The sequence below is a fragment of the Moschus berezovskii genome, chromosome 10 (genome assembly GCF_049115385.1).
Source record: "Moschus berezovskii isolate FMDL1 chromosome 10, NW_MosBer_1.0, whole genome shotgun sequence".
Lineage (NCBI taxonomy): Eukaryota > Metazoa > Chordata > Mammalia > Artiodactyla > Moschidae > Moschus > Moschus berezovskii.
This window is the reverse complement of record NC_142469.1, coordinates 16,997,002-17,011,470: the sequence shown is the minus strand read 5'-3', so window position 1 is coordinate 17,011,470 and position 14,469 is coordinate 16,997,002. Positions and strand designations below refer to the sequence as shown.

The window sequence follows — 14,469 nt, the reverse complement described above, 5'->3', positions numbered from 1 at the left end:
GATAATGCTGATCATAATAAACACAATAACAGAACCTAAGTAAGGAAAACAGACATTTGAAAGTCCATGAGTTTTTCAAATTTTACCTTTTTTAGTAGGCTGGTACCACTTTTCTACACAGACATTAATGATAAAACTTCCTGGGTTTTCCTTGGGGTCTTCCCCATTTGTTTTCTGTTTCTTTTTTCAGTTTATTTGCTTTGTATCTCTCAGCCATTGAGACAAGATCCTCTGGGACACTCTGAAGCCAATAAATGTCTTATTAGGATTGAGATGATTCCTTTAACATAACAGCTTTTCTATAACATGCTAAAATGCCTCCAAATAGAGAATCTCCACAATTGATTGCAGATACCTTCCAAACAGAATGGAATGTCTTCCTCTGCATAGTCAACACTGAAATTTTCAAGGTATAACAACTAGTCTGGTGGTAAAACCCCATCAGCAGGTACGCAGCCCTCCTGCTCACATGGCCCTTCAGCTGCTTCCCAGTGCCTTTATCTGCTGCCATTTTCTCCTCTGGAGGCATGAGGATGTGCCCTGCTTCCTCTACACTCTCCAGCCTCCACCCACTGGGCTTTTCCTCAGCAGCGTTCAGTGATGCTCTTTCACATTAGAACAGGCTCCCCAGTTATACATTATATCATATTATAGCACTTCATCTTTGCCACGTTACAACCCTCAAAACACACATTATCTGTATTCCCTATAAGGCTGCAAGCCCCAGTACTTGGAATAAATGAAACTTGAACCTTAGAAAATAGAGTTGCATATTCTCACCTGATTTGCTCTTTCCAGAATATTAATTAATTCACCAGCAATCTTCCAATCATTTCTAGTGATAAGGGTAATAGATACCCCAGTCCTCCTTCAAGGGGGGAAAAAGTTAATATAATTTGATTTATAATTTATATTAATGATTCAGCTAGCAAAATTGAATAAAACTACAGCAAAATGTCAGGGAGGCCTGGCGTGCTATGATTCACGGGGTTGCAAAGAGTCGGACACAACTGAGTGACTGAACTGAACTGACAGCAAAATGTCAATTCTTTCACAAGCCCAACTATGTATGATGCATTAAGATTTAGCCATCCAAAGAAGATGTAGTACATGTATACAATGGAATACTACTCAGCCATAAAAAAGAATGAAATACCAGTTGCAGCAACATGGATGGACCCAGAGATGATCACAATAAGTGAAGTCAGACAAGGAAACACAAATATCATATGGTATTATTTATACGTGGAATCGAAAATATGATACAAATTAACCTATCTCAGAAATAGAATCACAGACATAGAGAACAGACTCATGGTTGCCAAGAGGGACGGATTTGGGGGAGAGATGGAGTGGGAGGTTGGGGATAGCAGTGGAAGCTTTAATGCATAGGATGGCTAACAGCTAGTTCCTACTGCATACAGCACAAAGAACTATTAATATATTCAAAATCCTGTGATAAACCATCATGGAAAAGAATATAAAAATATATATATATATATCACTGAATCACTTTGCTGTACAGCAGTAATTAACAAAACATTGTAAATCAACCGTACTTCAGTTAAAAAAAAAACATTTAGCCATTGAAATAGCAATTTGGGATCTAACCTGCAGCTGATCAAACAGCACATCACAGGGGTTTTATGACTGCTCAAAGAGAGAAAGTAAAGGTCCTCTTTTTCAAGGTAAGGATAGAAGAAGAATGAGGGGTCTCTCTGGGGTTGGTGAGCAGGTTCCACAGACTTACCCTGCTCTCCCGGTACGTCCCACTCTGTGGACATATTCTTCAATGTTTCGGGGAAAATCATAATTATAGACATGTGTTATATCATGGACATCAAGACCACGAGATGCTAAATCAGTAGCAATCAGTATTCGCACTTTACCTGAAGAATGAAACCCAAAGAATACAGACACATTCTGGTACAAACCAACCCAAGACATATCTGTTCCCTATTAGCTAATCAGGTGAAATATTACTGCTTTGAATATTAAAAAAAAACTTAAAGAGAGTGCATGGGGAAAGAGTTACTTAGTCTTTCTTTTCTTTGGCCACAAGGCATGTGGGATCTTAGTTCCCCAACCAGGGATGGAACCTACACCCCCTGCATTGGAAGTTAAAGAGTCTTAACAACTAGGCCAGCAGGGAAGTCCCTACTTAGTCTTTTTTAACTGCTGGCAATTTACAACAGAATACCACCATCCAAATGGTTCATGAATCATGTCAAAGATAAATCCCTTTCAACTAAATTAAGACAACCATCCCCCACTGCAAATTCTTACCTTGATATCTAGGTTTTAAACATGAGCTGGAGAGAGAGAATCTGATTAACATTTAGAGCTAGTTCTGGGATCTGTTAGCTGAAGGCAAATTTTAGACATGGGTTCCATGAAAGGTGCTATCACTCAGGAAGACCAGGCATCGGGCAGTTTTAAACTGCAATACTAACTGTATAAATGTACCTGTTTTAAAGCTTTTTAATGCTCTCTCTCTATCACTCTGTTCTCTATTGCCATGCAGAGACTCTACTGATATACGCCGGATACCCAGGTCACTTGATAAATGATCAGCCCTAAAACAAAAAATAAAGTCAGGGGTCTAATTGCTTATTTGCATACCACAATCCATCCATTACAGTTACTTCCCCTGGCAAGAGTCTGAAGTAATGTACATATTGTAAGACATACACCCTACCCTCGTTTGAAATGATTATAAAAATAGAAACAATGCTAAAACAAACATGACTGATGATTTCAATGCAAAAAATACACTCACACAGCTTTCCGGCTGACAAATATTATGACTTTGTCCTTGGGAGACATGCTCTCGATAAAAGCTTGGATGTGTGATCTTTTCTCATCTTCTGTGGTGACAATTATATTTTGTGTCACAGTACTTACAGCCTAAAAGATTCACAGATGATAGTCAGTCAGTCAGTTCAGTCGTTCAGTCGTGTCCGACTTTGCGACCCCATGAATCACAGCACACCAGGCCTCCCTGTCCATCACCAACTCCCGGAGTTCACAGATCCTAGTACATCAACATTAATGGGCAAACCCCTTAATGGCTCGAAATCCATCTTACTTCTGTCATTGGTTAAATGTTTTAATAAACTGCCAGCAGAAAAAATGGCAAGTTCTTCCAAAAATCTCCAATTCCTACTCAAGGATTTAGAGCTCAATCTGACTTTTTACCACTTAGTTACCCAAGATAAGCTTGGAATTTCAAATGCTCGTCAATGAGTTGAAAGCAACTGGTTGCTATCATTTGAAAAGGAATAACCATGAGTTGAGGCCAAGCTTACAATAAGCATTGCCATAAATTATGACTATAGCTTTTACAATGTTCAGCTTATGACACTAAGAGCTTCAATTAAGTATTGTGACAACTTAATACAAAATTTCCAAATATCATTGTTACCATTTTTCTGCCCCCAAGATGAAATAGATTCTGAAGTCTTTATCCTGTCTTTTGTGAAATCGAATAAAATGAGACTAGGCAACAACTTGTTATTAATTACCACTGATTTAAGTAAAAGGTCAATTTTCATTAATAATTAGTTAAAAGGCCAATTTCAATTATGAAGTGAAAGGCCAATGAACTTTATAATGGCAAAACATTTACAAAATTAATAAGATATAAATAGTAATTAAAAATAAGCTTACGACTAGATCCAAAGTACCAACATACACAATCATGGGCTCTTTCAAATAAGATTGTGCAAGTCTACGGACAGCATATGGCCATGTTGCACTAGAGGTAAAATGTAATACAAAAACATTAAAATGTTTATTAGGAATCAAACATGACTAAGTTTCCCTAAGAATGCTATGAACCAAATTACCCAGGAAAGACAAACTACTTTTTAATGAGGCTGACTTCACAGAAAATATATGCTTCATAATGAACTGCTCAAAGAAGCTACTAGATTAAATCTTCAAATAAGTTTAATAGGTTTATAAACAAAAGGTGAAGGAGACGTATACCTTTCCCATCTCTGGGGAGCTAAAGTGAATTCAGGTGTTAGATTAGTTTTCTCTTGGCCTTTATAAATGGTAAAAAATAAAAGTAAAAACCCAGTGTTTTCCATACATTGTGTATGTGTGTGTGTGTGTGCGTGCTCAGTCGTGTCTGACTCTTTGCAACTCAATGGACTGTAGCCACCCAGCCTCTTCTGTCCATCGGATTTTCCAGGCAAGAATGCTGCAGTGGGCTGCCATTACCTACTCCAGGGTATCTTTCCAACCTAGGAATCAAACTTGAGTCTCTTGCATCTTCTACATTGGCAGGCAGATTCTTCACCACTGCACCACCTGGGAGCCCTTTCATACATTGTTGGCAGACAAAACCAAGAGCTTGAGCCAAATAAAAACATTTTAACTGTAATGATGATTGGATATGTAAATTCAGATGTTTCTTCAGTCATATATTATGAAAACAACCACCTTCTGTACTTTCATACTAATTAACAAGGTTTACTTAGGAAACAAAATGAATAAATTTAGTGTATTTCCCCAGTTACATACTCTTCCCTGCCTCAGTTTTATCTTGGCTAAAAAGTGTTCTGTGATCAAATATTCACCCCTAAGGACAGATGGTTACTTTTTCTAATCTGAGACCCCCTATAGAAGTCTCCCCAGGATGTTTTCATAAAAATCTTATTTTTAATTCAGGAAACCCAATAGTCACTGTTAAACTGTTGCACTGAGTTGCTATACTAAATGATAACATATCTTTCACCAACAGATCTCAAAATACTGTTAAGTAAGGCTCTAAAATCAAATGAATTCTGTTCCACTGGTTTCTACTTTGCAGACTGGCAAATTAAACATAAACCTACCTTGTCATAACTGTCTGCCTGTCTGGACGTACATCTAATAAAATCTTCATTATCTGGGGTTCAAATCCCATATCTAGCATTTTGTCAGCTTCATCTAATACCTGCATTAGAAAGGCCAGATTAGGGGAATTTCCTGGTGGACCAGTGGTTAAGACTCTGTGCTTTCACTGCTGAGGATGTGGATTCGATACCTGGTAGTGGAACCAAGATCTTGCAAGCCACACAGCAAAGCCAAAAAAGGGCTAGATTAGATTTAGACGGTAGCTAATATATTTGTTCTTTCCCTATGACTATTAAGATAACTTTCTCATTTCCTCCACTACCTAAGCTATGTGTACTTGCAACTCCATTGATTTGACAACAAATAAATTTCTAAATATATTCAATGAAAATATAATTTAAATGTCTAAAGTATTCATGTGGAATTCTTTTGTACTTATCTGCATTTTCTAACATTTATAAAATATTAAAATGGAATTATCTTTAAAATGTGTATTTTAACAAACTGGAGGGAATGAGAAGCATTCCTAGGAATTAAAGCTATTCCGAAATGGACAGCCATTCTAAAAGGTTTGATGAGAGCTAATTTCTTCCTCCCAGGGCCCCAAACCCTTGCTCCCAGATTACCAGGTAGGTTATGCTTTTCAGGTACACGAAGTTATTCATCTGTAGATCATGGAGTCTTCCAGGAGTGGCGATGATAATGTCTACACCTTTCGATAAGTCTTTTATTTGTCCATCTCTATCGCCACCACCATATATACAAACACTTAAAAAAAAATACAGAGGTTCATGTTCAGGTGGGGAATACCCCATCACAATTCAAAATCCCAACACCTAAGTCCATTTGGGGTATAAAATTTTGAAAAGTATATAAATCAAAAGTATCAGGCTAAGTATAGTCCTGGCCCCTTTCTGAGAATGATCCATAGCCATCAACCCACACTGATATGTCCTACAAGGTCCATGTTCAAATCCACGTTACCTGACCCCACCACCCCAGCTACAGTCAATCTGAATGAGGGGTAATCAATGCCTGGCCACATGCTGAGCCAATCGGCTTCTCATTATATGTGAAAACAATGAGGAGGATGTATGAAGCTACAGAGGATTAAAATAATGGTGCAGGGACGGCCAAAGAAAGCAACTCACCTTTTAAGACCTCTGTACGAGTATTCAGAGCATTCGGCATCCACCTGCAGAGCCAACTCACGAGTTGGGGTGAGGACTAACATGCCAGGCCCGTTCCTGGCTCTTTGGAGAAAAAGCACATCAGTATCCATCTCAGGCACACAGGACCTTCGTCCAGTGCCTTCAAAATCGGCAGCAATAAACATCTAAGTCATCAACATGCACCTCTCATAAAAAGTGGAGAAATAAAAAGAAAAACAGCCTGACCAAAGAATCCTAGACCCAGACATGAGCCTTCTCGTGGAACACAGCCAGTGCTTTTCTGTATCAGACATTCTCAGAGGACTGCACTGAACGCGGTCATTTGAACAAACTGTTTGCAACATCTCACTGTGAATACTTGTGGAGGATACTACCTGCTGCTTCCTGAAAACGTTTCATCCATTTATATCCACCCACACAACAGAAAGTTATTTTTCCCTGAGACCAGGCATTGCCCTTAGACCAGTGCAATCAAAGAAACATTCATTCCATTTTTTGTAATTTTTATCTACTAAACCCCTAAAGAGTACCCAGATGTAGAAATTCTTACACAGGTTGGGAGTCAATATGAATAAATCCAGGCATTAAGTAGGACAATGTCTTCCCTGTTCCAGTCTGGGCTACTCCTATCAGATCTATTCCTTGTAGGATGATTGGCCACGCCTGTGACTAGAACAGAATGGTAAATATTAAAATAAAAAGTGCATTTCTTTCTGTCAAGTATTCCTCCTCTCCCAGCCCCAAACTTCTCAACATTTGGAGTGCTAGGCAGTGGTGGGTGTGCTGGGAGGACGCTTATAAGAGACAGCTGTCCCTGGTGTTATAAGTTCAAATGACCAGAAACTGGTGGGGGAAGGGGAGAGCCAGTGTAATGTTAGAATTAAAGAAAGCAAACCTGAATTGGTGTTGGCTTTTGAAAACCTGCCTTTTGAAGATTTCTCATAACTTCAGGGTAACAGTGAAATGCATCCTCAAAATTACAAGTAGGGTTAGGAAGAGGACGTTTCTCACCATCTTTCAAATCATCACAAATTATATTATAATTTTCCTTCCTTTAAGAAAATAGAACAAGGATTAGTGGCTTTGATCACTTTACTCCCCAAGCAAGAAATTTTTTCCAACATTAAGGGCATATCTAGAAATTCAACAGCAATGGATTAAAATCAGACTGTTGGTTAAATTATAATAAAAAAGTAATACAAAATAGAAGCTAGTTCATCTTTTTACCAGAACAGTTCCAGAGAATAAAAATAATTACATTGTACACATGAAAGCCAATGAAAATTTCATGAAAAGGTTGAGAATAGAACCTGAAAATTATATGCTTCATGAATCAAAGTCAGATTTGGCAAACCCCTGAGGGCCTATAACATTTCACACACATTTCCTTAATTAATCCTCAGCAATCCTTTGAAGTAGGAATGACTCTCATTGGACAGATGGTCTTCGGTTATTTGTCCATGGTCAGAGCCCTACCTCGATCCTAGAATAACTGCTTTGTCTGCTGTACCATACTATCTTAGTTTTATAAAAGATATTAATAGAAAAAAATGTTACCATTAGAACTTCTAGTTCCATATAATAAGGATTTAAAAGTAAGAAATTATTCTATTGTTCAGATAGATATCAGATCAATTTCTTATGATTTTCAACAGTTGTAGAAATAATTCTATAAAATTACTGCCAAATACGACAGAAACTAACCATGTCTCTCTTTAAACATTAAAATTCAGTTCCTCAATTATATGGGCTATATTTTAAGTGTTTAATAACCATATATGGATAGTAACTACTCTAGACACAGATACAGCCCATTTTCCCTCTTTGCCAAAAGTTGTACAGATTAGCAGTCTCTATGATTTCAGAGGCAACCAAGTTTTATTTTGAATACAAAAGCTAAAGTTTCAAATGCAATCATTTAAAGTTTTTCTGAGTGAGCTAATTTACTAGCCTAATTCTACACATACTAAAAAGTATTAAAACTAACCCACCTCCAATTGTCTACTTGTTCTTGTGACATTGAACTTGTTTTTTCTGACTCTATGTAAAAGTTTTTCTTAACTGGAGGCAAACCTGGGGAAAAAAACAAAATTTAAACTTCGATGAGTAACGAGAATTCACATTTTACTGTTATTTATTCAAAGCAATAGAAATCAAACTAAAATATATATCAAGTTCACCTTTCAGACATGGAGATTTTAGACAGTTGTTCTATACTTTGCCAGCCTCTAGGAGATCTCCATTTTGGGTTTGTCTTTCAATTACATTTTTCACCCAAGAAAGAGATCCTGAATAATTAAATACAAAATGAAATAAATCATGCTTCACAAGACACTCAGTCATCACAACTGATGAATCTTTTCTCATAGCAGACTAACTTTCTTTGCTTTGAAGATCCATCCCATTACTGTTAAGGAATAAAATATTTACCCTTATTCTATTCTCTGAAGCTACTTTGTTTTCTTTTTTAAATGCTCACCAGGACTCCACAAAACTTAAATCCTTTTCCTGTCCCCTACCTCCGCGCCAAATCTTCTAACACTTGTGTTGTGATGGCATTGGACAGGCTGACCACTATAGTCACATAGTAATGGTCACTACTGCTGCTGCTGCTGCTAAGTCACTTCAGTCATGTCCAACTCTGTGTGACCCCATAGACCGTAGCCCACCAGGCTCCCCTGTCCCTGGGATTCTCCAGGCAAGAACACTGGGGTGGGTTGCCATTTCCTTCTCCAATGAGTGAAAGTGAAAAGTGAAAGTGAGGTCGCTCAGTCGTGTCCGACTGAGTGACCCCATGGACTGCAGCCTACCAGGCTCCTCCATCCATGGGATTTTCTAGGCAAGAGTACTGGAATGGCTTGCCATTGCCTTCTCCGAATGGTCACTGCTTAACTCTAAATAAATGGTGTTGTTTTTCTGTCTCATTCCAATCAAATGAAGCTTGAATTTACTCTGAAATTCAATGAGTAATATGGAACATTATACTTCATATATAATTCCAAGTGAGAATTTTAAAAATGTGTTTCCTCAAGAACTGTATGTACTTATTAAATGTTTTCCCCATTTTATTTTGCCCTTCTTGATTAAGAAACTCCAAGATCAACTTTTGCTCAGTCACAGCACAATGTTAACTTATGGTTGGCAAGTTTACTCACTTCATTTCCCTTTTATCCCAATTTTCTAATTTTATTAAACTTGTGCTGTGAGTTATCTCAAAGAAGACGAGATATCAAATTTTAACCTCCCATTTATAACATAAACCACAACACAGACATAGAAACTATCATGCCCTAGGCACTACATATAGCATTTCAAATTCTACTGTCATTTTGCATATAGATTTCATTACTAAGAGCAACACTTTTTTACAGAGGCTGATGCTGCTGCTAAGTCGCTTCAGTCGTGTCCGACTCTGTGACCCCATAGATGACAGCCCATCAGGCTCCCCCATCCCTGGGATTCTCCAGGCAAGAACACTGGAGTGGGTTGCCATTGCCTTCTCCAATGCATGAAACTGAAAAGTGAAAGTGAAGTTCCTCAGTCGTGTCTGACTCTTTTCGACCCCGTGGACTACAGCCCACCAGGCTCCTCCATCCATGGGATTTTCCAGGCAAGAGTACTGGAGTGGGTTGCCATTGCCTTCTCCATTTACAAAGGCTAAAAACCTCAATTAAGAGGAACAGTATACTATAGAAAAATGCTGGGATCCAGCACTAACCTGCCCACTTTTTCTCATTCCATTTCAAAATGTTTTCTCGGAATTTATCCCAATCAATCAATTTCTGATCTCCTGAAACATCCTTCATTGCATCTTTTCCATCCGAAAGTTGGACAGCAGCAACACCTGTTAAAAAATTCCTCATCAGTTTCCAAACAAACCCTACCAATATAAAATCCCAAGCCATTTTACAATTTTCTGTTTTAATAACCCAACAATAATAATGCCTGAAACATAAAATTTAGAAATTTAGTACAACAGTGTCATGACAATTCCAGTCATGGTTTGTCAGTTATTTACTTCACATTTCTGAAAGGCAAAAAAAAAAATTACTGGAGAAGTTAAAAAGCATGAGAGCTGAGTGTCTGCTAATAAATCATACATCACTAAATCTTTATAATAATCCTGTGTGACTGATGCTACCCCACATAAACAAAGGAATTAGTATCCTAGAGGCTTTTTAGAGGTACTTTCCCAAGAAATACCAAGATGCAAGGTTGCTAGCTGAATACAAGGCTCTCCTGGAAATGGCTTAATAATGGCTTTCTCTCTAGTTCAAGTATATTTGAGATTTTTTAAAAATATCAAATACTTAAGCAGTTTTCAAAGTCACATTCCAGGGAAATGACCATAGACAGGAGGCTAGGACTAACCCTTGCTCTACTATCAACAGCAAAGTGTATTAAAAGGTTATTCTGTTTTACTTCAAAGTAAAACTGCTAGACTTAACCACAGACATTAATGTGTTTCAGTTTGAGGAAAAGTATTCTGGATTCTAGATTTAACGAAGGCAAGCCAAAGCTTTGTTATCAGGAAAAACAGCTATAATATGGCTTATGGCACTGAATAAAACATTTAAAATTTTACCGGGCTCTAGGGGGCAAAACAGACTTACCAAGTTTGGGTTCTGTTTTGTATTCTTCTTGTTTTTTAACAAGATCATCTATCACTGTTTTTGCTTTGCTCTGCATTGCCTTGGTGCCAAATATTCTTACTTCTGCTTCAGGATACCCTCTTATTATCTAGATTTAAGGGGAAAAGCAGGTAAGACAAGTTCCCTCCAGCACTCAGCCTCATGTAGTATAAAAATGTAAAGGAAATACAGGATTGCCATCAATCACCATCTAAGTCACAATGAATGCACTACAACTTAGATGAGTTCTTAAAAAGAAGTATGAAAAACTTTGTCAACTTATCCCACCATATGTTAATAACAGGACAAAAATTAGAATTAGGAATGACCATAAGTCACCCTCTTTAATGATTTAAGAACACAGAAAACTTACCTGTATTTTCGTGTATGTTGAGCTCTGGATCTCTTTTATATTTGACCCACCACGACCTGTTTTTAAAATAAAAGAATTTTTTAAAAATGAAATCAATTACAGGAACCTACTATCTACTCTGCCTAAAGAACCTTCTCCAGTTCTTCCCAAATCATCCAAACAAAGGCTCCCAGGGTTCAGTAATCACGTTCGGTTTGTTAAAAGGGAAGCTTTCTATTCCAAATTGCATGGGTGATAGGAGGCTCCTTTCCCTAGATACAAAGGATTCATCATCAGCCCAAGCAACGACTAACTGGATAAGTGAATGTGGATAAATTGGAACCCTTACACAAAACTCAACCAAAAAAATTCCAGTTAAAAAAATGTTCAAAGGTCTTGAATAGACCCTTCTTTGAAGATTTATTTATGACCAATGCATGTATATAAAAAAATGATGAAATCATCGGATAGGCAAATCAAAACCACATGATGTATCACCTGTTAGAACAGCTCTCATCAGAAAGACAAGGGTTAACAAGTTGGTGAGGACACGGAGAATGGGAACCCTTGTGCACTGTGGATGGGAATGGAAATTGATGCAGCCACTATGGAAACAGCATGCAGATTCCTTTAAAAACTAAAAATAGAACTACCTATGATCCAGCAATCCCACTTCTGGGAATTTAATACACAAGCATTGAGGGACTTCCCTGGTGGTCCAGTGGTTAAGAATCCACCTGCCAATGCAGGGAACACGGGTTGCATCCCTGGTCAGGGAAAATCCCACATGCCTCAGAGGAAGTAGTAAGCCCATGCACCACAACTACTGAAGCCCACATACTTTAGAGAAGCCTGCAACAAGCCAAGGTGAGCCTTCACTCTCCGCAAACAGACGAAGTCCATGCACAAGCAAAACTAAAGTAATTAAATAAATACATTTTTAAAATCCTTTAAAAAAAAAATCAAAACTAGGATTTCATTCCCATATTCATTTCAGCATTATTCGCAATAGCTGGGAGGTGGAAATAACCTAAGGATCTGTGAACAGATGCCTGGATGAAGACAATGTGGTGTATGCATACAATGCAAGTTTTCAGCCTTAAAAAGGAAACCCTGCCGTTTGTGACAACAGGGATAAACCTTGAGAGTGAAATGAGTCAATAACAACAACAACAAACCCCCCTGCATATTCCACTTCTACAAGGTGTCTCATGTACTCAAACTTACAGAAACAAAGTAGAATGGCAATTGCTGGAGGGATGGGGGTAGGAGGGACGATGGGGAAACAGGTGAAAGGGGAAATGAGTTTTTGATAGGGAGATTCAGTCATGCAAGATGAAAACCTTCTACACACCTACTACAAAAACTTCGCACAGTCAACAATACTGTAAAATGTTGTTTACCACAGTTTTTAAAAGGGGAGGGGGGCAAACCTTAATTCCAATAATTTCTAAATGCTTTTCAAAAACAGATTTGTAAGACTCAATATATTCAAAGAAAAAGAACCCTGTTTTTCAGCAGATAAATCATATTCAAGTTAATACCCTACACCTTCTCATCTAAATTGGCTGTCTTTGTTGTTCATTTCGGGGTAAGCTGCCAAAGATCTGACCTTTTTTCCCAAAGATTTCATAAACCTAAGAGTTGGCTCTCCCAAATCATGGTCTCTATAAACTATCATGTAACCTGCCTCTTGAGAAATCTGTATGCAGGTCAAGAAGCAACAGTTAGAACTGGAGATGGAACAACAGGCTGGTTCCAAATAGGGAAAGGCGTATGTCAAGGCTGTATATTGTCACCCTGCTTATTTAACTTATATGCAGAGTACATCATGAGAAACGCTGGGCTGGAAGAAGCACAAGCTGGAATCAAGATTGCCAGGAGAAATATCAATAACCTCAGATATGCAGATGACACCACCCTTATGGCAGAAAGTGAAGAAGAACTAAAGAGCCTCTTGATGAAAGTGAAAGAGGAGAGTGAAAAGGTTGGCTTGAAGCTCAACACTCATAAAACTAAGATCATGGTATCTGGTCCCACCACTTCATGGCAAATAGATGGGGAAACTGTGGAGACAATGACAGACTTTATTTTTGGAGGCTCCAAAATCATTGCAGATGGTGACTGCAGCAACGAAATTAAAAGACGCTTGCTCCTTGGAAGAAAAGTTATGACCAAACTAGACAGCATATTAAAAAGCAGAGACATCACTTTGCCAACAAAGATCCGTCTAGTGAAGGCAATGGTTTTTCTAGTAGTCATGTATGGATATGAGGGTTGGACTATATAAAGAAAGCTGAGTGCCAAATAATTGATGCTTTTGAACTGTGGTGTTGGAGGAGATTCTTAAGAGTCCCTTGGACTACAAGGGGATCCAACCAGTCCATCCTAAAGGAGATCAGTCGTGAGTGTTCATTGGAAGGACTGATACTGAAGCTGAAACTCCAATACTTTGGCCACCTGATGCGAAGAAGGGACATATTTAAAAAGATCCTGATGCTGGGAAAGACTGAAGGCAGGAGGAGAAGGGGATGACAGAGGACGAGATGGTTGGGTGGCATCGCTGACTCAATGGACATGAGTTTTGGTAAACTCCGAAGTTGGTGATGGACAGGGAGGCCTGGTGTGCTGCGGTTCATAGGGTTGCAAAGAGTCGGACACGACTGACAGACTGAACTGACTGACTGAACTGATCAACTATCAAGTGGTGACTTCAATGCCACCATTTTGGCAGCAAAGGAGACGTCAGAAACTTCGGGGTGGGGCAGAGGGAGGGGCAAGCCCGCTCGTGGGCAGCTGACTGGAGGTGAGGTGGGCGGGGCGGGAGTGCCATATGCCCCGGCCCCGCCCCGTGGCCCCGCCCCTTCCCGGGCCCGGCTAGGCTCTCACCGATCACGGCGCCCACGCAGTCGTTCTTCAGCTTGAAGGAGAGCGGCGGTTCTCGAATACCCGCACCCTCAGGCTGCGGGAGGCCGAAGGGGACCCTCTGACCTCCACTTGCGCAGGTCCTCTGGCCTCTTCCACCGCCTCGGCTCGGCTCCTCCGCCGGCCTCATATCCGGGGCTCGAGGTAGCGCGTCTTCCCGCCGGGAAGCAACAACCCCGGAGGAGGCGTTGGCGCCAGTTTCCGGCCGAGACATGGCTCCGCGAACTAGATCCGGCCCTGCACCCTCGGAGTGCCTTCGAAGGCTGGTCCTAAGGGGCCGCCACGCAGCCGCGGCTCGGGCCTCCGTGCGCAGCTGCCCCGCCCCGGCCGCCTCCCATTGGCGGACGCCACGCCCTGAGCGGGGCCGGACCAATGGCCTCCCTCCGTTCTGCGCGGCCACTGAGCCAGAGCGCAGATAGGCGTTCCGGCGCCCGCCTCGGATGCCTTGGACCCTCCGCGCTCGCATGCGGCCTGGCTGCCGCGAGGACACGCGTCTTAGTGACGCAGACGCAGCAGTCATGTTCACAGTGTTGTTTTTGAAAGC

At 40.0% G+C, this 14,469-nt stretch overlaps 1 protein-coding gene across 1 annotated transcript; it reads right to left on the bottom strand.

Annotated features, from left to right (window-relative positions):
• Nucleotides 1–124: 124 nt before the first annotated feature.
• Nucleotides 125–14,139, bottom strand: DDX43 (DEAD-box helicase 43). The gene is made up of 16 exons (XM_055433815.2): nt 13,890–14,139; nt 11,022–11,077; nt 10,631–10,757; nt 9,736–9,861; nt 8,009–8,090; nt 6,913–7,069; nt 6,568–6,686; nt 5,997–6,098; nt 5,472–5,613; nt 4,845–4,945; nt 3,670–3,757; nt 2,780–2,907; nt 2,467–2,576; nt 1,751–1,889; nt 781–868; nt 125–241 (listed from the first exon to the last, which is right to left on the bottom strand). Exons 1-16 carry the CDS (start codon nt 14,137–14,139, stop codon nt 125–127), a joined length of 1,932 nt encoding a protein of 643 aa, XP_055289790.1.
• Nucleotides 14,140–14,469: the final 330 nt, after the last annotated feature.